We start from the raw sequence: 24,968 nt of genomic DNA on the forward strand, positions 1-24,968 counted from the left end.
CAAGTCTACTTAGAATCTGGTGATGGTGATATAGTTGACGAATTACTCCAGAAGCTTGATAATGAGCGCAGAGAAAAATGGATAAAAACTACAGAGGACTTCGACTTTAAAAAATCAAGTAGAAAAGCATGGAGCCTATTAAAGAAGTTAGGTGGAAGTAACCTAATCACTCATAAAGATCCTTTGGTGATTCCAAATCAAATTGCCTGTCGAATAACCTCGTTGTCTAGAGCCCCTCGAGATCAACACACACACACACACACACACACACACACACACACGGGAAGTTAAACGAACACTCAAAAACTTACGACAAAATGCAGATGGCAGTCCCCAATTTTCAAGAGAATTTACCACAGGCGAAATAACTGAGGCCTTGAAGGAGGTGAAAACTGGCAAAGCACTAGGCTTGGATGCTGTTCACCCTGAATTCTTAGTAAACTGTGGAAAAAAATGCTCGTCAATGGCTATCAAGATTCTTTTCTCACATTTTAAGGACCGGAAACCTTCCAACAGCCTTTAAGAGAACCAAAATGATAGCCATATTAAAACCCAACAAGCCTCAAAATCAAGTAGAGAGCTATCGCCCAATTGCGCTCCTCAGTTGCTGTTATAAGCTCCTCGAGAGACTCCTCCTTAACAGAATTGGGCCAAAAATATCTGAAGTTATCCCTGTTGAGCAAGCAGGATTTATGACTCAACGCAGTTGTAAGGACCAAGTACTAAGCCTTACTACCCATATCGAAGCAGGCTTCCAGAGATGTTTGAAAACCTCTGCTGTGTTTGTTGACCTTAGTGCTGCATACGACACGGTATGGAAAGAGGGGATGCTATACAAGCTGATGCCAATCCATCATAAGACTTATTGGTAACATGCTTTCTGACAGGTTCTTCCATGTGGTACTGGGAAACAAAATGAGCAAACTGAGAAAGCTGAACAATGGGCTTCCACAGGGCTCAGTATTAGCACCAATTTTATTCAACTTATATACATCTGATCTACTGACAACTAGGTCAAAAAAATTTGCTTATGCTGATGACATAGCCCTCGCCATCCAACACAAGAGCATTGAAGTAACAGAAGATATTCTCACAAATGACCTTAGAACCATTGGGGAGTACTTTCATAAATGGAGACTAACACCAAACCTCGATAAGACCAAGGTTAGCTCTTTTCACCTAAACACCAAATTGGCAAATAGGAAACTTCAGGTCAGCTTTAACAACACAATGCTGCAGCACCAAGATTTCCCTAAATATCTGGGTGTTACCCTGGACAGAACACTATTTTTCAAAAGACATCTGGAGAATCTCTCTTTAAAGATCAGAACCTGTAATAACATCATACAAAAACTGTGTGGTTCTACATGGGGTTCTTCTGCTATTACACTGTGATATTCCATGTTGGCCTTAGTCTACTCTGCAGCAGAATATTGTTCACCAGTATGGCAACAGTCCTCATATCAAGAAAATCGACACAAATAAATGCAGCGATGAGGACAATAACAGGTTGTGTCAAATCCACCCCCTTCTACTGGCTTCCAACTTTGAGCAATATTGCATCACCGAATTTACACAGACAAAATGCTCTAGTAAAAGAATACAAAAAAAAAAATAAACAGCAATCCCCTGTTGCTGATACATGAAGACCTCCCATATATAAACATGAATCGCCTTAAATCCCGACGATCTCCACTAATACTGGCTGAAGAACTAGTCAATAGCAATTTCAATGTTAATTCAAAATGACTAGAAACTTGGAAAGAAAAATCGCCACCAGACTTAAACAAGTATATCCTTCCCAACCAAAATCCGAAAGGGATTGAGCTTCCACGTCACCTATGGAAAAGCCTAAATAGGATACGCACAGGACATGGTATCTGTGCAGACAGCTTATATAAATGGGGAAGATCACCTACACCCCAATGTGACTGTGGGGCCATAAATCAAACCATCCAGCACATTGTGGAGAATTGCACCATAAGAGCCTATCCTGGTGACATGAGGGACTTTTTTGAGGCAGATCATTCGGCTACTGATTTGCTATCTGAGCTAGACTTAAAATATTAGACTTTTTTTTTCTAACCTGCTATTTGTATACGTGCATTACTTGTTTCATTTTTACTGTCTGCACAAATATGTATTTATATATTCTGATGTCATGTCTTTATTATGCCATATGCTAAATAAATAGGTTATAAAAGTACAAATGATATTACCAACAAGTTTTCACATATGCTTCTTCTGGATTAGGAAAAAACAAAAAAATAAAGTTGTAAACATGAACCGCTACATAACTAAAATCAGAACATATAGGAACAGTTACACAAAAGTAAAAAAACAGAAAACATGTGGAACATGGGAGTTGGCACAGTTCAGTCATTGCTCAGTAAGTATGCACGACAGTTTACAGAAAAGTTAGTCTGATGTGCAGAAATATCTAATAAGTGACTTCCAAATATCACACAGAATCATTCCTTGGTTTCTGCTCAGTTGCCTTGTGAGTGGATAACTACCGTAAATTCTTTGATGTTGTAGGCATCTAAGTTATCCTCTATGTAAGGTACACAGTTCTTGTCCCATTCAATATTATGTTGAGCATAGGACAAGCGAAAAGATAGGCCCGAGCAGTCTTCTCTGTTATTCACATCTCCAACATGTTCTTTTTGCCTTATTTCCGAACTTCTAGATGTTTACTCTATAAGAAATGGAATATTTGCACAGTATCCATCATACTTTGCTTTGAACTCATTCAGTCATGGCACCCACAACAGACTCTGGCAACCTATTCCACTCATTCACTACTCTCAAAGCAAAAAACCTACTTCTAACACCCTTGCTAACTACATTCTTAGTTTTGATGGATGGCCCCTAATTCTCCAACCACCTGTTAAAAAAAATTTCCTCTGAATTTATCTTGTAAAAACCCTTCAGTAATTTGTATGTTTCAATCATATCTCTTTTCCACCTATGAAACAATTTCTGTAACCCACAAATCTTCAACCTGTTCAATCTTCTCATAAGATTCATTCCATAGACCTGCTACTCTTGGTCACTTGTCTCTGGATCCTCTCCACCTCCTCAAGAACTCCTGGCCCCTAGATCTGCATGCAGTAGTCAAAACGGGGTCTTATCAAAGCTTGATAAAGAGGAACAATAACCTGCTTGTCAAAGTATTTTTCAGTAACCAAGTAATCTGATGAACTGCTTTAACCACTTTTGCTATGTGCCCCCTAAACTTTAACTCCCTATCCACTAACACTCCCAAATCTCTGGCTTTGTTAATCTCCTGGAGTACAGTTCCACAAATGTAGTATACAGCTAGTAATCTTTTCAGCCCAAAATGCATAACCGTACACCTTTTGCCATATTAACTGACATCCATTCTTCTTTACCCAGGCTGCCAATCTATCCAAATCATCCTGTAAAATTTTGAATGTATTAACTCTTGCTCTACCCAACTTTGCATCATCAGCAAACATCTGAACAGTTCCTCTCAGATCCTTTCCTATATCGTTAAAGTACAAATGAAACAGTAGCTATCCAAGAAGGTTGGTCAGTTGGTAGAGAGACTGCAAAAAGTTAAGCAAGTTTGAGTGCAGTTAGTAGGAAGGAGATTCATTCGATGCTGTTGACATACTCTCCCTCGATGAGTCTTTGGACTCCCTGGAGGTGTTACATAATAATAATATTAAGAACCCTTGTGACACACCACTAGTCACAGGCCTTCTTTTAGAGTCTACTCCTGAATAAACTAATCTCTAATATCTATCCATCAACCACCCTCTGATCCACCTCACCAATTCTATATCTCTAAATGCTGGGAGAAAACAGATCATCTTTAACACGTTTGCTGCCCTGCTCCTCAGGCATAGTTTATTACCAAACGCCAAGTAATTTCACTCCTTCAAGGTCAGTACAAGTAATCTCGTTGCCAGCAGTAATCGACATATGAGTATATCCGTATGTTGGCTTTTGAGGCTCATATCAACTATGAGTATACACACTTTCACTGCTATGCTCCGCACGACAAGTACTTTCAATTCTTCAAGGTCGGTATGAGTAATCTCGTTGCTGGCGGTAAGCGTCATATGAGTATATTTATAGTTGGCTTGTGAGGCTCATATACCAACTACAAATATACTCGTAGTTGGCAGCAAATGTGTTAAGTGCCATAACTTTGTCCACAGGAACACTGACGAAAAAGGATACAATATCTAGACTAGCTAAGATATCTGATGTATGAAAACAAAAACTAACAAGCATAATTAATACGTAAAAATATTCAGAATTTTTACGTATTAATTATGCTTGTTAGTTTTTGTTTTCATACACGCAGCGTCTGCACTTGTGATGTGCTCGTTATGAAAATGTTATATTAGAAGTAACATGTAAAGAAGTAAAAATATTGAAGTACTTACTCAACTGATTATTTGTGTTACTTATAAGAAAGTTTGTTGTATTTTAAAATGTTGAATTTTGTGTTTTGTGAAAGACTTTCTCTTAGCGCTGATGGATACAGCGAGTCAGCCATTTTATTGTAGTGCGTAGTTTCTGACTTTTGTAGAGTGCGCATGCTCCCGGAGAGAACTTGATGTGTGATTGATAGCTGACTAGGAAAGCGTTGCGTATCCAAGTTACAGTTGTAAACAAGAGAGCGTTCGGAAGTTTTTTAGAACACTGGCCGAGGAATATTCAAGTTGGAAGGAACTTGATTTTTTGTGTGCGGCAGTCAAAAGAATTTTCATAATGTATTCCGAAAAGGGAATAGTGAAAATAATAGGTTTCAAGCAGGAATAAGTAATGAATAAAAGGGAAGTCTTGAAACTATAAGTTTTATATAAATTGGCCGGAAAATATTCAAGTTGGAAGGAACTTGATTTTTTTTGTGTGTGGCAGTCGGAAGAAATTTTATAGTGTATTCCGAAAAAGGAATAGTGGAAATAATAGGTTTCAAGGAGGAATAAGTAATGAATAAAAGGAAATCTTGAAACTGTAAGTTTTTTTTTAAAGTGAAAAAAAGTTAAGACTGTCATTTAGTATTGTGAATGAAAGAAGAACTTGTTGCTTACATTCTAAAGTGAATGTTTTTCTGACAGAAAATAATGATAAGGAAGTTTTATAAGTATTAAGAATGCCTGAAAGTGAAAGTTTAGAAAATATATTGAATTAAGAAGATTTTTAGGTATTAAAGGTGCCTGATCTGATGAGTATTACTACTAAAAGGAAAACAGGATATAGTCAAGAAGACTTTATGTGTGTTACATTGATTGATGAAAAGGATCCTGAAAATTAAGTACAGAACCTTGTAACTTCTGGAAAAGAGCCTTAACAGAAAGAGAAAAAGACTATGAACATTTTTTTTTGTGATTGTGAAAGAAAAAGTGTTTAGTCTTAAGAGTAAGTTTATATTTTTAAATAAGGCCTTGGATCCATATAATCTGTGGTTATAGTTATGTATTATTGCTAGAAGTGTATATATATTGTTTTAGTTTTATTAAATGTGTTTATTTTGTACTTGGTTTTGAGTCAATAATTAGTTGGATTCTGAAAGAGTGAGTTAAAGTCATTGCACCAATTGGAGTGAACTTTTGTGCAATATATTAACATATAGGGACACTCGGAGTCAAAATAAAAATAATTGTTAGTAAAAGAAATTTATATAATAAATCACCTCATCAGTATATACTATATATAGAGAGAATAATAATATACGTAAAGAGGGAAGTATATAAAAATACATGATAAATAACAATGGCACAGCCTACAGGATAACTGATTATGATAACTAACACTTTCCTATATCGTTAAAGTACAAATGAAACAGTAGCGATCCAAGAAGGTTGGTCAGTTGGTAGAGAGACTGCAAAAAGTTAAGCAAGTTTGAGTGCAGTTAGTAGTTGGAAGGAGATTCATTCGATGCTGTTGACATACTCTCCCTCGATGAGTCTTTGGACTCCCTGGAGGTGTTACATAATAATAATATTAAGAACCCTTGTGACACACCACTAGTCACAGGCCTTCTTTTAGAGTCTACTCCTGAATAAACTAATCTCTAATATCTATCCATCAACCACCCTCTGATCCACCTCACCAATTCTATATCTCTAAATGCTGGGAGAAAACAGATCATCTTTAACACGTTTGCTGCCCTGCTCCTCAGGCATAGTTTATTACCAAACGCCAAGTAATTTCACTCCTTCAAGGTCAGTACAAGTAATCTCGTTGCCAGCAGTAATCGACATATGAGTATATCCGTATGTTGGCTTTTGAGGCTCATATCAACTATGAGTATACACACTTTCACTGCTATGCTCCGCACGGCAAGTACTTTCAATTCTTCAAGGTCGGTACGAGTAATCTCGTTGCCGGCGGCAAGCGTCATATGAGTATATTTATGTTGGCTTGTGAGGCTCATATACCAACTACAAATATACTCATAGTTGGCAGCGAATGTGTTAAGTGCCATAACTTTGTCCACAGGAACACTGACGAAAAAGGATACAATATCTAGACTAGCTAAGATATCTGATGGTAAGATGAAAATTTCTCCTAGTTTTTGTACAAATTGTTGCAAGTTTTTGATGAAGGTGTCTGAATGTCTGATGTGGTTCTTTAAAAGTTTAACCAGATGTTTTGATAACAAATAAGTAGGTAAACTAATACCATCTATGATAGGCCAAAGACGAATATTAGTCTTATGAACCTTCATCATTCTATATAGTCATGAAGTTAAGGATTGCACAGATTTCAAAATTTTTTTAAGCTCCCTTGGCCACACGATCATGTTACATAAAAGATTACTGGTCTCCTCGTAATTTGTCCAAGTAGGATCATTAAGTGAGTAAAATTGAGTATAATTGAGGTATCTGAGAGTAAAGATAAAATCTTAGACATATATTCATTGTGTTCATGATTACAGTTGAACTACCTTTATCAGTCTTAAGTATTATAATATCTTTGTCCTTCTTTAATTTTGAAAGAAGGCTTTCAAAGGAGGAATCAATGCTGAGCTGGTTTTAGGAGTATGAAGAAGAAGAGAGAAGGATCACAGTCTATAATATGATATAATTTGTAACAGGTTGAAGTAGAAATAAAAGGCCTTTTCTATGTTGCTCTAAAAGTTCCAAATAAAGTTATTTTAGGAATATGTTCTGGCATGATAGCAAAGTTGAAACCTATCCTTAAAATGCAAGTTTCCATTGATGTAGTTATGATTAGAGATGTTTATTAGCATCAAGTTTTTCATCAAGTATGGTGACTTTCACAATGAATTTTTTTTCGTAAGGGGCGTTACATTTTTTGATTTGTCTGTTTTCAGAGGTTGGAAAAATATTGCGAGTAGAGCTGATCATATTATCTAACAAACACTATGGATCAGCATCTATACAGTTCGATAGAATATAGTGCAAATCTAGACAGGACAAATCAACTTGGTTGAGTACATATCTTATGGCTTGTATTCGCTCATGTGACAGGTCAAACGATGCTTTTACGATATATCTGTGTAGCTCTTCTAGAATGAAAACATTTTTTGAAATATAAAAACTTTGGGATTATGTTATTGTTCCTACATCTTTTTAGAAATGCAAGTTAATTCAAATATCTGGCTTTCTTGAACTTTAATTGTTCTGGTTTACATACCTTTCTTTTTACTTCCCCATCAAGCCTGTTCTCATGATGAATAAGCAGAATTTTCAACCAAAAAAAAACAAAAAATTAAATTCGCTTTGGTAATTGAAAAATGAAGGTAAATTACCTTTCCTCATCATCATCAAATTCCTGCCATGTACCCTCAAGGGCTGTATAGGATATGATAGTACTACATGAAAAATTTACATCATTACTAACTTCCTATCTACAATTTTCCTCCAAATCAGTCTGTTACTTGTCAAGACTCCAACATTATCAGATCTTATATTTCTATCATCTAAGGCACTTTGTACCGTATCAATCTACCTATATCTTGGTCTTCCTCTGGGTGACTTGCCTGCCAACCTGGCAGAGAACACTTGTTTTGCTAATCTTTCCTCACCCATTCTGTTTAAGTGACCATACCACATGAGATCAGCTCTGCTAACACATTCCTGAATGCTGACAATGTCAAGTTCTCTCCTAATATCCTCGTTTTTTCTATGATATTGCCATTGATGCCAACTGTTCATGCCCCTAATCTTTCTCAGGACTCTCATATTTATGGTCTCTAGATTTTGGTCAAGTGATTTACTTCTGACCCAGCTCTCAGATCCATAAGTTAAAACTGATTTGAACACTGTCTTGTATCTAGCTAATTTAGCGTTCCTACTAATTTCTCTCTTATTCCATATAAATTTATTCAATCGACTTCCTACCATACCAGCTTTGTTAATTCTGTTGTCTATTTCCATATTTAATTTACCATCTTCACTAAAAATCGTGCCTAAGTAGCTGAAATGTTTTACTTGTTCTATAGGTTCTCCATTCACAATGCAGTTGACATTTTTCAATGATTCTGCCTATTTTCATTGTCTTTGTCTTGTTATTACTGACCTTCATACCATATCTATTACAACAGTTATTCAATTTAGTCAGGGAATCTTGCAGACTTGTAGCGGATTTATTTAGAAGTATAATCATCCGCATAAAGCAAAGAGCTGAGATTAACATTCTCCAATTTTGATATCAGGTTTAATACCACTTTCCTTCATAATGTGATCCATGTAGATAATGAATAACAGAGGAGATAACGTACATCTTTGTCTGACACTAGATTTAATATTAAACCATCTTCCTGTACTTCCTTCAATTCTAACTGCTGACTTACAACTCAAAGACTAAGTATTGCTTGATATAATGCCCTACTGACACCATATAACTGTAGCATATTGAATAGCTTCTCTTTTGGGACCTTGTCATATGCCTTTCCCAGATCTACAAAACTTAAAAAAAACTTAATAAAAACAAGAGTTTGAAAATATATGAAATACACTTATAACTTACAATATGCCAGTAATATAGATAACATCTTATCAAAATTAGTTTCCACAACTGCCATTAGTGATAATTATGTTTTGCAACTTTAACTTGATTGATCAGATTACATCACAGAAAATAAGGCTACAGGATGAATGTATTACTCTTATAAGTTACAATGTGTTCTGTGGCCAGCTGGATTGCTTGTTATAAAAGATGAAACACCAAAGATACCAAAAGGAAAACCCCCAACATCATATGCAAAAAAAAAGTGTAACATAATGTTTGCCAAGTAATTAGTCTATTTGTTCTCTGACCAAAAGACTCTTGATTCAAATTACATTGCAAGCATGGATATTTTGCAAATCACTTCATAGGTGAAAAATTTCATTCCCAAGTGAGAGTACCTATCCTGGTTAATGGAAGTCTGAAGTGGCATGATACATTATAACAAACTACAATAAAGTCTCAGCCTAAGTCCTATAAAGACAATGTTATTTTAACATTGTCATGCCACAAATTATGTTATCTGGCACTTGTCCATGGTGCAGAATATGACAAATCATTCCATTCCTATTTGTCATTCGTCAGGCACACAACAAATTGTTACATGCTTTCTAAAGAAATCAAAGTTATCTTAGAAGAGAAAAGAACCCCATGTATACTTTATTGTATACATGGGGTTTTGCCACAGGTTTTGAGGGAATGTGCTAAAGAACTGACAGCTCCATTGACCTGGTTTTCAGTGAAGGTCTGGCCAAGGAGTGGGAGGAGGATAAGATAGCGACATTGCATAGGGGTGGTAGCAGACTGGAATTGTCAAATTGTGGACCAGTTTATGTTTCATCAGTAGTTGTTAAGATCTTGGAGAAATTGGTGAGGGATCGTGTACAGCATTGGATAGATGAGGGTACTGTTATCTGTGAAAGTCAACATGGTTTTGTTAAAGGGCACTCTTGCTTTAGTGATATGATTGCCTTTTATAATTGGGTGACAGGAGCAGTTGGTGAGGGAGGGGCATATTCTACCTTTCTTTGGATTTTGTTGGGACATTTGATGGGTGTCGCATGATGGGCTGATATTTGGGTTGCAGCACATAGGCTTTGATGTCAATTAGTGAACTGGATTCAGGATTGGCTATCTGATAGGTATCAGAGAGTTGTGTATGGGGGAGCAATATCAAAGAGGCAGAAGGTTGCAAGCGAGGTTTACCAATGACACTGTCAATGGATTGCAGAGGGATATTCAGTTGTTTGCAGAAAATGTGAAGCTGGGAGGTGTTATTAGTAATAGTACAGATGGGGTAGCCCTGCAAGAGGATTTGAATAAACTGGACACATGGGCAAACAAATGTGGTAATGTCGGTTTAATGCAGCTCAATGTAAAGTTTGGAAAACATCGACGGGAGGCTGTGGAGGACCTGTACTGTAGGAAGTAGGGGAGGCAAGGGATCTGGGGGGGGGGGGAAATGATTGATAGAAACCTGAAATTCAGGGGACATATTGCATAGGTAACCCAGAGGATTGCTGCAATACTGAGAAGGATGCTAAAGCAGAGATAAAAGAGTTTTCATTCCATTCTATAAAGCCCTGATCAGACCACACTTAGACTATTGTTCTCATATTTGGTCGTCCCCAGGATTTGAAGGGGATAAATTAACCATGGAAAGAGTGCAGAGGCAGATAACAACAAAGATGGTATCAGGACTACAAGATGTTAGTTATGAAGATAGGCTGAGAGAATGTGGACTGCATAGTTTAGTAGATAGAAGGAGGAAGAGAAGTGATACAACTGAGACTTTTCACCTGTTGAGAGGTAGTTACAGGGTTAACACTGGGGAATTCTTTGATTTGGTGCAACAGGGGGAAGGAACGAGGACAAGGAGTCATCATTGGAAGTTACGAAAGGAAGCTGTGAGCAAGAGGGTGAGGAGTGGTTTCTTTGCATGGAGGGTGGTTGAACCATGGAATGAATTGCCTGATAATGATAAGAGCATGAAGGGTCAATGAATTCAAGAGTAGTATGATAAATATCTCCCACGATGAGTCTTTTGACTTCATGGGGGTCTGATTAATAATAATAATAATTCATGATAATTAAGAGAAATTCTATAATTAATTTTTAAATATCTAAAAGTGTATACCAAAAAAACTTGAAATTGGTGTGTCACACTTACTGCAACATGTAGAAAAAATGTTAAAGCAGAAGTGACAAAGTCAAGCAAGCTAGTATGAAATGTGCAAACATGTGTGAAGCATTGCCTGGCATGAACATGTTAAGCTTATTATTGCAAACAATAGGAGCTCAAATTATATATTTGGTTTAATCCTTTATCCAAGTGTAAGCAAATGGAGTTTACGCCTGAAGTATTTTCAGGAGTGGAGCAACTCTTGGCAAAGAGATGGTATATAACGTCTCATCACTTGCCTTAGTATCCCATAATGCCAAGCACATCTCCTTGCAGACATGTATAATGCTATGCATTAAGGGAAGGGTCACTACCCAGACCGGTTTTGACCTTTATTGAGATCTCATCAGTGAGAGCTATACCCACAGGTGGTGATACTAAGGTGAAGTAATAGAGAAGTCATATTTCCATATGCCAGTTGCCATGTCACGCCTTATTGTTAAAATTCTCTGAATTAGAGAGAGTTGATGGAAGTTTTTTCACTTGGCTATGTTACCAATTATATATTTGGTTAATCCATCAACTATCTCTAATCCAGATAATTTTAATAAGATGTGACATCTTTTGGCAACTCGTATATGGAAATATAACTTCTCCATTATTTCCATCTTAGTATCACCACCTTTGGGTCTGGCTCCCACTGATGAGACCTCAATAAAGGTCGAAGCCAGTCTGGGTAGTGACCCTTCCCTTAATGCATAGCATTATACATGTCTGCAAGGAGATGTGCTTTGTATTATGGGATACTAAGGAAAGTGATGAGAAGTTATACCACCTTTGCCACGAGTTGCCCCAATCCTGAAAATACTTCAGGTGCAAACTTTGTTTGCTGACACTTGGTTAAAGGATTAAACCAAATATATAATTGATAGCATAGCCAAGTGAAAAAAATTCCATCAATAAAAGCTCAAAACATTCACAATAGTGAACCTGAATTTCCTCACAAATGATGTAACAATCTACACCTGAAAATTTATTTGCTGAATAAGGATGCATATTTGACTATCTATGTAGAATAACAGAAACATAAAACCTGTACTGGCAATGCAACAGATATGAAATGAGATCATGTCTTAGGAGCAGTGCTTCCCAAACTTATTGATGTAAAGGCCCCTTTGGAAAAATTAAAATATTTCATGGCCCCCATTGAAAAAGAATTCATAATACAGACATATATTATTATAATATTTATTGCATTTATATTCAATACAAAACATACACATCAAATATTGCAAAAATCAAATGCAAATATTACATTTTTAGCATCTTACATATACATTTGACACGGCACATTACCTTATATTTTTACATAGATAAATAGATAGATAGATATATTGTTATTGTACATTTGCAGTACAAGCACATGAAACATAAAATTATTAGTAATAAACAAAGTAAGAATTAAAAACATAAAAGAAGTTGCCCTGCATCCCAAGCATATTTCTTTCTTGTGAATCACCTGCACCTGTTTACACTAGCAATGAAACATTAATTTAAAGTCGAAAAACATGGCCATTTTAAATGAGCACAAGATTTTGTGTTTGTAAACTTTTGTGCTTCTTATCAATACCTTTGAAATGAAACTTATATGAATTAGCATGTATTTACTAATATTCATTAAGTGCCAAAATATGCAGGAAGCAACATTTGGGGGCTGTGGCCCACAGTTTGGGAAATGCTTCTTAGAGGATAGTTCTATATAACATTTAGATGGTCTGGCTGCATTTTCAGCAACTAGGCAATATAAATCCATCAGCTCAAAATACAGCTGTTGAAAGTAATGTTGAGGGAGAAACACTGCATGAAATTTATTCACATTTCTGTACTAAAACTAGAAAATAAAATGCTAGTTTTGCCCTTTCTATCATATATACTAATATCATATTTTGTATTAACAAAAAAAAAAAAACCTTCAATTTCTGCTTTTGCACTGATAAGCAAAATCAAATTTATATTGTGAATCAACTGTGAAGACATGAATAAAAACTTTTTCTCTCTCATTTCACTCTTACTATATAGCAAAATGAGGGAGAAAAAAAATTAAGAGGACAGGGAGGATAAGTCAAGATAGTAACATATAGCATACAGAATTTCTACTACTACAATTTCATAACAAACGCTGCTACATGTGAAAAGACTAATATATACCCAATATTTTATAGCCAAAAAAACAGCATTAATCTAATAAAGAGTGATAAATTTGGGGGAAAAACTGAACTGAGGTCTGTAAACAAAAGACAGAAAATAAAACAAAGAAAATGGCAGGAACTGTACACTGCACAAAGGATTGTAGCAACACTACATTAAGCACACAAAATAAACAAAAAATTTACAAATTCAAATAAAAATAGATACAAGAAAATATACAACTAGAAAAATATGAAATTATAAAAGCTGTTTGCAGATGATGAAAAGTAAAAGCAATGAGGAGTCAAGCAGATGTTGTGGCTCTAAATTAGACTATGGAGGATCTCAATAGACTATGATTGGGCAAATGAGTGGACCTACCAATTCAATGTGGCAAATAGTAAAGGTTCTGAAAAAGTGGTTAGGAAATTTTGAAGGTAGAGAAGATCTGGGAGTGGTACCAGACAGGGACCTGAAGTTTAGGAGTAGCACTCAATTTTTAAAACATCACATTGGATTATTGGCAATGATGAAGACCTTGACATGACGAAATGAAGAGATTATGGTTCAATTGCATAAGGCCTTATGCAAACAGAACTTCACATGGATCACGATGCATAGATTTGGTTACAGTTTTCAAGAGAATGAGGATATACTGGAAAGTGTCCAGAGAAGATTGTCTAAGATACTTTCTAGTCTCTGAAATGTGGACTATGAAGACAGATTGAGATAATGCCATTTGCAGAACTTCATGTATAGGAGAAGGAGGGAGGACTGTTTATTTAATGTTATATGGTGCAAGCACAGCTATGGTCATATACTACACCAGGAAAGATCATAACATACGATTTAAAAATGACTTGATAACTAAATAAAAGTAGAGACTGTTGTATGTGTGTGTGTAAAGAATACATAAAAAGTGTATATAAAATCAAGTGAAGGTGTATAAAAGACAAGAATAAAAAGTTCCATAAAAACAAGTGTAAAAACGTTCATAAAATAAAGAAAAACAACCACATATTGAAAAGCTATATACAGATATTGTATAAACAAAAAAATAAACTAACAATCTACACACAGTGAAAAATACTAACTTTCTGTAAAAATTAAAATCAAAAGAGACAACGCATCCACTGTGAAAAATCAGGCAGAGCCAGAAGCTGAAGTAGTACAACAAAAAGTAGCAAAACACAATATAAACAAAAAATTTCAACAACACTACTGAAGGACACTTGCATCCAAACTGAAAAAGATGCAGAACAATTTGCAACAAAAAGCCACACTATACACTAATTTAGAAACACTTTTTTTTTTTAACACAGCTGAAATCTACCACTACGTTCACTTGCACCACTAATTATGCTAAGCTAATTCATGTTGTGAATTGTGAAAATAAGTTTATGCCAATACTATTGCATACCTACTTAAGGCTTAAAGAGAATGTTGGAAGAATTACAGTTGGCAGTAAAATACCTGAAAATCAGACTTGTTAAAATAATTTTTTTAAATTAATTACATAAGGCACTATCTACAAGCTGCAAATAAAACTTCTTTATTACATTTATTGGAGGCAGCAATGATCAAATAACTTAAATAGTAAATGAGATGTTTTAAAATGAAAAAAAAAAAAAAAAAATGTGTAAAATATGTCAATACATTTTGAATGCATTTAGAACAAGGCTGAAAATTCCCACACCACTTGTCTCTGCTAACTTGCCTGTAGCAAGTGATTGAGTGGATTTCTGGAGTCCTGCATATAAGGAACTAATAATGCACAAAAATTAAACACTACTAATTTGTTCTGGATTAACAAATTCTATGATATGCTGAGTCAGTTTTTAATTTACGTAAAACAATACATACCTCATGTGCTTCTGGAGACTGAGCTATAAATCCGCCACCATGACAATGGATAATCAGAGAAGGAGATAGTGGTGCTAGAGGATGAGGAGATTTCCCACTATATTTCTAAACATCAATAAAACATTAGTACTACTGTTCGCAGAAAATTTTGTTCAGAAATGATGACTTAAGAGTTACTTTAAGTAGTAAACAAATTTTTTAAAAAAATAATTATTCACAAATTAATATCTGCAGTCAATCTGATCCTATATATTGTTATTTTTCAAGTTCTAGTGTAAACCTAACGAAAACTGACTGAACGAAAATGTTTCATTGTGAGGCTACTGTTTTCACCTGCTGAAATAAACATTCCTTTAATGAACAAACTTTTCTCCCCATATTGTTTTTGAAGAACTTCTAAAAGTTATGATTCATTCATGACTTATTTCAACAGTATTACAACACCAAATGAACTTATTTATAAAAATATATAAATTATAAAATTGTTAAAAAAATAATCTTTCTGATCTATAACGACTTCTATTATTTTCAGAATCAGCAATGGCATTCTCCTAACTTTTACAAGATGACAGAATGGCATCAACTGGACCATGCCACCATTGTCAAAAATCTAGCCACCTGCAATGCTAGGACAATTTCCACTGTATTAAATGCAGAGAAATTCATGCAACAGCTTCCTGCAAAATATCAAAAACACAGCCAGCTAGCTAAATGTGTTAACTGTGGCAGACCACTTTCCACCAACTACAGAGGATGTAAGCAATGCTTGGCAACCTAAAAATAATTAGCAAAAAAGAAAAACCAAAGAACCCCACCTACAACTGCACAGGCACCCACAGCAAATGCTAAAACCTCTCCAACAACACAACCACCCTAGCATGTGCCTCATGCACAGAGGTGGTGCCTTCAAAACTGACAGCAAAAGCCAAATCCCAGTGTCCAACCAAATCCAGCAAAGCTGAAATCATAGCAACAACAACTCTAGGATAATTGTTCAGTCTGGCATGGACTCCACTTGTTGTGGAGACAGGAACTTCACAAACAAGTGGAGTTCCTGTCCCTATAGATTGTGTTGCTGTCAGCAATTATCTTTCATAAACTGTATCTGCCAACTAGAATACTTGATAATCCACTCCACCAACACTCGAGTTCTTTCCAATATACTGTGGACATCAGCTTTCCTCTTGGAAATTCGGACATCAACTTCATATAAATTTTCTTTCCTACAGAAAAGGAACCTTTATCCTGCCACTTTCAATCTCATACCCACTGGCATTCCAACAGTTACTGAATGGAATAGCTTCAGCTTCCTACCACTCCTTTCTTTGAACCGATTACTAATTTTGCTCTTCTGATCCAAACTTTCTCTAACCAAATAATAAATAATTCCCACTGGAATGAAGGCCTTCACACCCCATTCCACACAAAACTTCAGACCACTATGCAAACCTCAATTTTTCTAAAACCCAGGTTTGGATAATGGTCCAAATCTTAATTGTGGATCACTATCCTAAACCTAAGCTCCAGCTTTAGTCAGTCTGTGGTACAGAATGCAACAGCTGCAAAGAGATCATTGGCAAATACAAATCAGCTTTGAATGGGCAAAGAGGAAACATGGCATATTCAGAGAAAATTTATCTCCTGCTTAAATAGCAATCTAGCCCCACTGGATACAACTTCTGCCCAATCACATCTTCACCTCTCTCACAAATGCTGCTACTGTAACATCATCCAAAGACAAGGCTGACCTCTTGACATCATTCTTCTCCAACTCTTGCATTAATGATGAAGGTAAAGTACTCCTCTGTTTTACCAAGAACTGCTCTTCTAATCTTTCATCAGAAAAGCATCAGAAGATTCCTGAATGGCTTCAGTACCAACAAGTCCTAATGTTCCTCTTCTCCCACCACATAGTTGTGTTTGAAACTCATACTACAGAATGAATACAATCATTCTTTACAATTTTTATTCTCATCAGGCATCTACTATGGCACGAAAACAAGCCTATATCAGCTGTAACAATTCTGGAATAACCATTGTGTTTATTCTGGAATTCTTACATATGCTAACAGAAACCACAGAAGCTTGATGTCTATAAACCTATATTCAACCATCCCCAGGATGTAAAAGTCAGCCATTAAATTACTGTTCCAGTGCACTCATCTCAGTAGATTCAATCACTTTCAATTCACTTGTCAACAGACAAAAAGTACGGAAACGTTTTTGCTGAAACCAATATGGACACATTAGACATTTCCAAGGCATGTAATGTAATTCAGTTCTGGAACAAAGGTCTACTTATCAAATTACTATCCTATTATCCACTGTCCACAATCTTTATGGATTGCAGCTTTCCTCTCTAATTATTCACCATGTGTAACAGTCATCATTACTTAAGATTTCCTCACCAAAGTTGGTGTACTACCCCAGGCATTTTATACTTTCTCTAATGCTATTTCTCCTAGTCATAAATAACCTATCACCTCAAATTCTGTCCAGCTCCATCTTTTTCATTTGAGAAACCCAGCAGAACTATATGCCAAGATGCAATTTCTTTCACAATCAATGTCGTAAATATTAATCTCCCTGCCATAATTCAATGAGAATGAGGACAACCTTATCAACTTCAATACCACCACACAATTTCATCTTATTTCATGCATGAAAGATTACTTTTACTTCTCTTTGCCACTGATAATACTAATACCTCCATGCAAGATCAGATATCTCTTCTTGGATGGACTCGCACATTTGACCTTTCCCGAGAAAGGCCAAATGTGCGAGTCCATCCAAGGTTTGCAAGTTCCATAACTTCCTCCAATTCCAAAAAAGGACAATTTTTTGGAAAGTGTTCATTACTTCACAGACTGCAGAACTAACATCGTCCTAGGTTAAAAATCTCTCTACATTCTATCTATCAGTTTGCTGTCTGCTCCTTTCCTGTTACCACAAACCATTCTGAACTTCTTGATATCCTTTTCTTTAAATCTAGATTTCCTAAGTTTCAATTTGACTAACAGTAAGACCACATTCCTTGAAGTATATAAACCCTAATTGCTCTCCAAATACTTTGGATTTCTTCCTCTCTAATGACTCTTGGTTGTATTCTAGGCAATTCAGACCATAATCTAGTGTTGATTTCTTTCTCCCATGGAGTAATACTCACACAGCCACTCTCATATAAATGCTAAATTGTAGAGTTTTTCTGCTTGGTTACAAAGTAAATTATACTTGGCAAGAAATTGTATTTTTGTTTTCATCCTTTACTCAAGCATGTGAATAAACATTGCAATAGGCTATTGTTTACAAAAGCAGATGATTCATTCACATCAAATTGCCATACTATTCCATAATGCACCATATTTGATACTTCACATACTCATGCTTATGTAAATATAAAAAACAAGCATATAATTTTTTTTTAAGTATAATTTACTTTGTAACCAAGCAGTAAACTTTTTACAACTATCCCCTAGAACAGTGGTGTTCCACCTTTTTTACTACGCGAGCTACTTTTCTATAAAAAGTTATTCAGCGATCTACTCTCTTATATAGATAACGTTCTCCCAACCTGATATCCGATTACGCACAAACAAACAACTAAAAAAAAAAATACACAACTAAAAACTTTGTATTTAAAAATTTATTTATCACTTTTATTTTAAAGCAACAAATATTTCAATACAAAAAAAAACAAAAAAAAACAGATATATTAGAATAAAATATTTCTCTATTTTGGAAAACCAAAGTTAGAAAAATCAACAGATTGATTACAAACTCACAAGTTACAGGAAATGCTGGTTGATTAAAAAAAAAAAAAAAAGAAGTTAATGTGAAAGTTGGCATTGTTTGGACCTCGCAATATTTTCATGGTCAAGTTGATATGAAGAAGTGGCCAATCGCAGACAATCATCCAAATGATCATTTGTAATTTGGTTTCTTAATTGATTTTTTTTTTATGAAGGTCATATTTGAAAAAGCGGATTCTGACAAATATGTCGATCCGAAACACGACAGAATTTTTCATGCAATATCAGTTAATATTGGGAATTTTTCATGTGCATACTTCCGAATGATTTCATTATTTCTTGATTTTAAATGTAAACTATTCTGAATGCTTATTATCTCAAGTTCTACTTCAGCTTGGTTTATATCAAGCAGCTCACTAATTTTATTTGAAATTTCTGTGAGGTTCAAGTTTTCTTGAAATGGATTATTGATAAAAGATGCAATCATTTCAGTTTTATTAAAATCTTTAAATACTGAATTTATTTCTTCCTCAACTAATTCTATTTCACGAATAAATTCTTTTAAATCATAGCGAAGCATTTCTTGATTTTGTTCAAAAAATTTTAATAAATATGGGAGATGTCTAAATTCGCAGTCGTTTATATTTTTCTTTAATAAAAGCAAGTATTGTTGGAAAGTTTTTATTGAACTTAACATGTCGATTAAATTTTTATCTCTACCTTGTAACTCTAAATTTAAATTGCTTAATTTCGTACAGAAATCTACTAAAAATGACAAGTGTAACAACCATCTTTTATCACTCAATTGTGGATAAATATCTCCTTTTTCATCAAGAAAAATTTTTGTATCGTTAATTAATACAAGAAATCTTTCTAAAAATTGACTTCTCCTGAGCCAGCGAACATTATTGTACAACAGAAGTTCCCTATCATCATCTGTCTGTAATTTAAATAGCTGCTGTTGCAGGGCTTTTCCTCGAACAGAATTTACAATTTTAAATGTAATATCCAAAATATCTTTTGTGTTTAATACTACACAATTTTTTACTACACAATACTTGTTGGTGAATAATACAGTGGTACGTTAAAAATTCTGGATATTTGTCATCGTTTTTACATAATGAAATGAAGCCTGATTTATTACCTATCATTGCAGGAGCACCATCAGTAGTAATAGACAAGTTTAAAAAAGCGAAAGTTTGTGTTGTTTCACAAAGTTATCAAATGCCGAAAAAAATGTCTTCTTCCCTACTCCTTCCCAATAATGGTATAATTTTCAAAAGTTCTTCTTTTGAAAATTATATTAAATAATTAAATTTAATTAACAATAATTAAATATATTGAATAATCTTGAAATACCATGCGAATAAATACCATTAACTGAGCAATATCAGTGAAGTCATTTGATTCATCAAATTGTAATGAAAACTCAACACACTGGTGAATGTCTGACATTAACCTGGCCTGGAAACTTTTCTCCGGCAATTGGAACTCTTCCTTTCGGCAATTTGAAACCTTGTCTGTGGCCTAGAAGTAGTCTCTCTCTAGCAACATCTCGAACCAAGAAGTTCCTTTCTGGAAGCGGGAAACTCCTCTCTCAAGCAACGTGGATCCAGGCAGTCCTCTTCTGTGACAACAATTCTGGAACCGGGACCCCTTCTGCTTGCTTCAGTCCCTTTTTATTAGGCCCCCTTTGAACCTCGCATAAAGTTTGGCAACCTCCAAAGAATCGGTATGAGTCTTTCATCTTAAGTTTCAAGTTTGGCACGCCTTTGTTCTCCTCTGCTTTCATTTGATTGTAAGTTGCCGGCCATCAGAAAATTGTTTGAACTCTTGCTGACTGACTTCCGAGATGTTGACACTTAGAGCCTGCAAGCCCTTCTCATACATACAAGTTTCAATAACAATCTTTCTAATGCAGACATGTACAGCTTCGGCAACAAAAACATTGCCTTTGTTTTTAGCACTCTAACATATTCGTATTAAAGCAGTATATACAGATATATACTTCAAAAGAGTTATTTACAAACACATCTAATACAAACTATACCGAGACAAACAAAGTTTATTTTTTTACAATATTCACATGGGACTTAACCTGAGTAAAAAAAATCTATGTAATGTGCTTTGGAATATTTAATATTTAAGCTACAATCATGTTTTTACACTTTACTTATAATCGTATTCACTAGGCTCGCTATTTGACTTCCACTGATCCAAATTAATTCATTTACTCGGACTTATAAGAAAATGACTGATTTGACAATTTTAACGAAAAATAAATAAACAATAGCAATACACTTTAAGCGAATTAAAAATAATACAAAATAATGATAAATAAAATATAATGTTTCCAGTTTTAATTAAATTTGTAAGTAAGGAGAAATACACAAGAGATTGACCAAAAATTGCTCTGTGATTGACAGGTTGAACACCCCTGCCCTAAAACATTTTAATATGGTGATACACCAATTCCCTCTTTATTTATGATTTACTATAGATTTGGCTTTCAACATCTCAGTGGATTTAGCTATGGCTGATGAGATATCAATGAAAGGTCAAAACTAGTCTGGATAGTAACCATAATGTATTACATACACATCTGAAATGTTCTATGCATTATGGGATACTAGGGCAATTCAAAGAATATTATTATTATTGTATGGGCACCTCTATGGATTCTGAAGATTCATTGCATGAGACCCAAACTATTCACATAATCTATTATATCCCTCCTTGAACCATTAACAGACAAAACACTAACAACTGTTGACTCTGGCAACCCATTCCATTCATTCACAACTTTCCAAGTGAAAAATCTAGTCCTCACACCCCCTAATAATCACACATTTACTCAACTTCTAGTGATGACCTCCAGTTCTGCACAGGCTTATATGACATGACACAGCTTCAAGCTTCCTCCTAAGCTTATCATAATCATCTGCCTTGTAGTATATATTCCACATATATCCCTTATTGACAGAATATTCCTCGTTATTTACTATCTCCTGAGTCAAGACTGTATGGTCACTTTCTCCAGTCAGAGGCAATGTAGCCACCTTGGTTAGCGATAGGTCTAATACTCTTGCACACTAAGTCTCTTCCATCACATTATTAGTAATTATTGAAACTGAAGTCCTCCCACCATAAGAATTGCTTAACCTGCACTGATACTAATTTGCTGATGCATGTCTTCTAGTTCATTTCTGGAAACCCCTGGCCTACAGTAGCAACCAACCATATCATCATCATAGTTTATTCACAATATGATACAGCTGGAAAGTATGACAAGCTTAGGAGTTTGATTGGTTCAGTGCCATGGCATGTACAACTGCAAGGACTAGAAGTCGATAGTGCATGGGAGGTAGTTAAGAAGTGTTTGCATGAAGCAATGGCTGACTGTATACCTAGAGTCCGAATAATAAATCAACTAGGGGTTAAATGGATGAATAACACCATTAAGCTTGAGCTGCAAAAAAAGAAACAACTATGGAGGGAATTTAAGGAGAAAGGTGACCGGCAGGCACACGAACAGTATAAAGCGCAGGCCAGAAGGGTAACGAGTGTGGTAAGAAAAGCAAAAAAGGATTACGAAAGAACATTGGCCATGCAGGCTAAAGAGAATCCTAAACAGTTTTTTAGATATGTAGCAAGTAAAAGGAAAAATGTACATGGCAGAATGATTTTATCTTGCCAATGGTAGGGAGGTAACTGAATCAGTTGATATAGTTGAGTTACTGAGTGAGCACTTTGCAAGAATATATCATCCAGGTGGTGACATTGCAGAAACGAATGTACCAGTAGATTATACAGTAATTGTGGTGAATGAAGTGGAGGTGAATAGTCTATTGCATAACCTCAATGTGTGGGATTGGATGGTATACCAGCTCGTGTTGTACGAGAAGCAGCTAAAGAATTGTCAGTACCCTTGACCATTTTGTTTAATTTGAGTCTCTGGTCTGGGTTAGTCCCGAGGGGGTGGAAAGAGGGGAAAATAGTTCCACTGCATAAAGGTAGATCCAAGACTGCTGTTGTAAATTACCGACCAATTAGCATATCAGGAATCATTGTCAAGGTCTTAGAGAAATTAGTCAAGAAAAGAATACAGGATTGGATAGATGAAAATGGGATATTGTATGGGGGACAACATGGTTTTGTGAAGGTAGATCATGCCTCAGTAACTTGCTCACGTTTTATAACACAGTGAGGGCTGAACTGGATAGGGGTAATGGGTTTACAGTAATACTACTGGACCTTGCCAAGGCTTTTGATAGGATACAACATAGAACCCTAATCAGTAAACTGGAGCAGATGGGGATAGATATAGGGTTGGTGAGATGGATAGGAGGGTGGTTGAAAGAGAGATACCAGAGAGTGGTTTATTCAGGAGTGGAGTCTAAACGACGGCTTGTGACTAGTGGAGTGCCACAGGGCTCTGTTCTTGGACCACTGCTTTTCAATTTGTTCATCAATGATATAGGAAAGGATTTGAGAGGAAGTGTTCACTTGTTTGCTGATGATGCAAAGTTGGGTAGAGCAATTATGAGTGCACAGGATGTCAAAATTTTACAGGATGATTTGGATAGTTTGGAGGACTGGGCTAGAAAAAATGGATGTCAATTTAATATGCCAAAGTGTAAGGTTAACCAGAGTTAAAGATCGGTACTATCAACATACGAAGCCTGAATGGCAAAGAAATGGAACTAGCTGAGGAATTAGATAAGTGCCAGATCGACATAATAGGGGTGACAAAAAAGACCAAAACTGGTGAGATCTTTCTGAGAAATAAATACAAAATGTTATATTCAGGCAATGACAATTAAGGAAAAGGAGTAGTCATAGTATTCAACACAAAATATGAGGCTAATCTTCTTGAATGGCAGTCAGTCTCAAGTAGAGTAATGTGGGCAAATATGAGAATGGGGAACTGGACAATGAGACTTATTTGTGCCTATGGTCCCACAGAAGGTTCTACTAAGGTAGACGTGGAGGAATTTTTTTGAGGCTTTAGAAAAAGCAAACTGACACAATGAAAAATGAAAAGTTGGTCCTTGTTGGGGATCTAAATAGCAGAGTAGGAAATGATTGTGAGACATACAAAAATATTCTGGGAAAATTTGGAGAAAAGAGCAAAGCAAATATCTGTTGGATTTCTGCTCAGGACATGGACTGGTTATTACTAACACCATGTTCCAACATAAAAATGTGCACAAATTCACATGGAGAGAAGAGGATAGGAATAAGAAAAGTCTCATTGACTATGTTATTGTTGATAGTGATGTTTTCTCCCTGGTGCAGGACACCAGAGTGTACAGAGGATTTGAAATTGGAAGTGATCACTATTTAGTCTTGAGCAAGATAAAATTGAATTTCATAATGAAAAGAATAACATGTAAGAAAGTTTTAAAGCGAATAAAAGTTGAGCAGCTCTCAGATGTGAACTGTAGACTAAAATACACAAAGATTGTTGAAGAAAAAATGAAAGAGTTTGAGAACAGGAATCAAACCTTGGAGATTCAGTGGCAAACTCTGAAGAAAACATTGATTGATTCTACCAGAGAGGATTGTGGTGAGGTTGTCTGTAAGAATAAAAAAAATCAGAACTCCCTGGTGGACATAGGAAATTAAAGAGGCAGTGAAGGAAAAGAAGAAAGCATATCAAAAGTTCCTGTCAAATAAATCAGCTTGTGCTCATAGAGAATATAGAGACAAATGCAAGAATGCTAAACACTGTGTAAAACTAGCTAAACAAAAGTCATGGGAAGCCTTTAGCAAGAATATAGAAAATAAATATCAAGAAGGCGGCAAAATATTCTGGAAGTTGTTGAAGAAGCTTAGGAATGGAGGAAAGAGTACCGTAAAAGGAGTTAGAGATGATAAAGGTGACATGAAAACGGGAGAAAAAGATATCCTTGAAGTATGGAGTAATTACTTTGAAAACTGCTAAATGAAACAAGCAGTGATGACAGCACAGTGGTAAAAAACACTGACCAGGCATGCAGTCAGGAATACATATCCGTACTAGAAGTAGAAAAAGCCATCAAAGGCTTGAAATGTTGAAAGGCAGCAGGAGTAGATGATACTCCACC

At 35.5% G+C, this 24,968-nt stretch overlaps 1 protein-coding gene across 1 annotated transcript in view; it reads right to left on the minus strand.

Moving 5' to 3' along the window:
* Hsl (hormone-sensitive lipase) overlaps positions 1 to 24,968 on the minus strand; it is a 107,131-nt gene that overhangs the window by 47,232 nt on the left and 34,931 nt on the right. Inside the window, exon 4 of the mRNA XM_090406596.1 lies at positions 15,131 to 15,235. Within this exon, the coding sequence (XP_090262722.1) occupies positions 15,131 to 15,235 (105 nt within the window). The remainder of the gene's footprint in view (positions 1 to 15,130; positions 15,236 to 24,968) is intronic.

Source organism: Typopeltis vanoorti, chromosome 16, assembly GCF_054136105.1.
Source record: "Typopeltis vanoorti isolate ZY-2024b chromosome 16, IOZ_Tvanoo_1.0, whole genome shotgun sequence".
Lineage (NCBI taxonomy): Eukaryota > Metazoa > Arthropoda > Arachnida > Uropygi > Thelyphonidae > Typopeltis > Typopeltis vanoorti.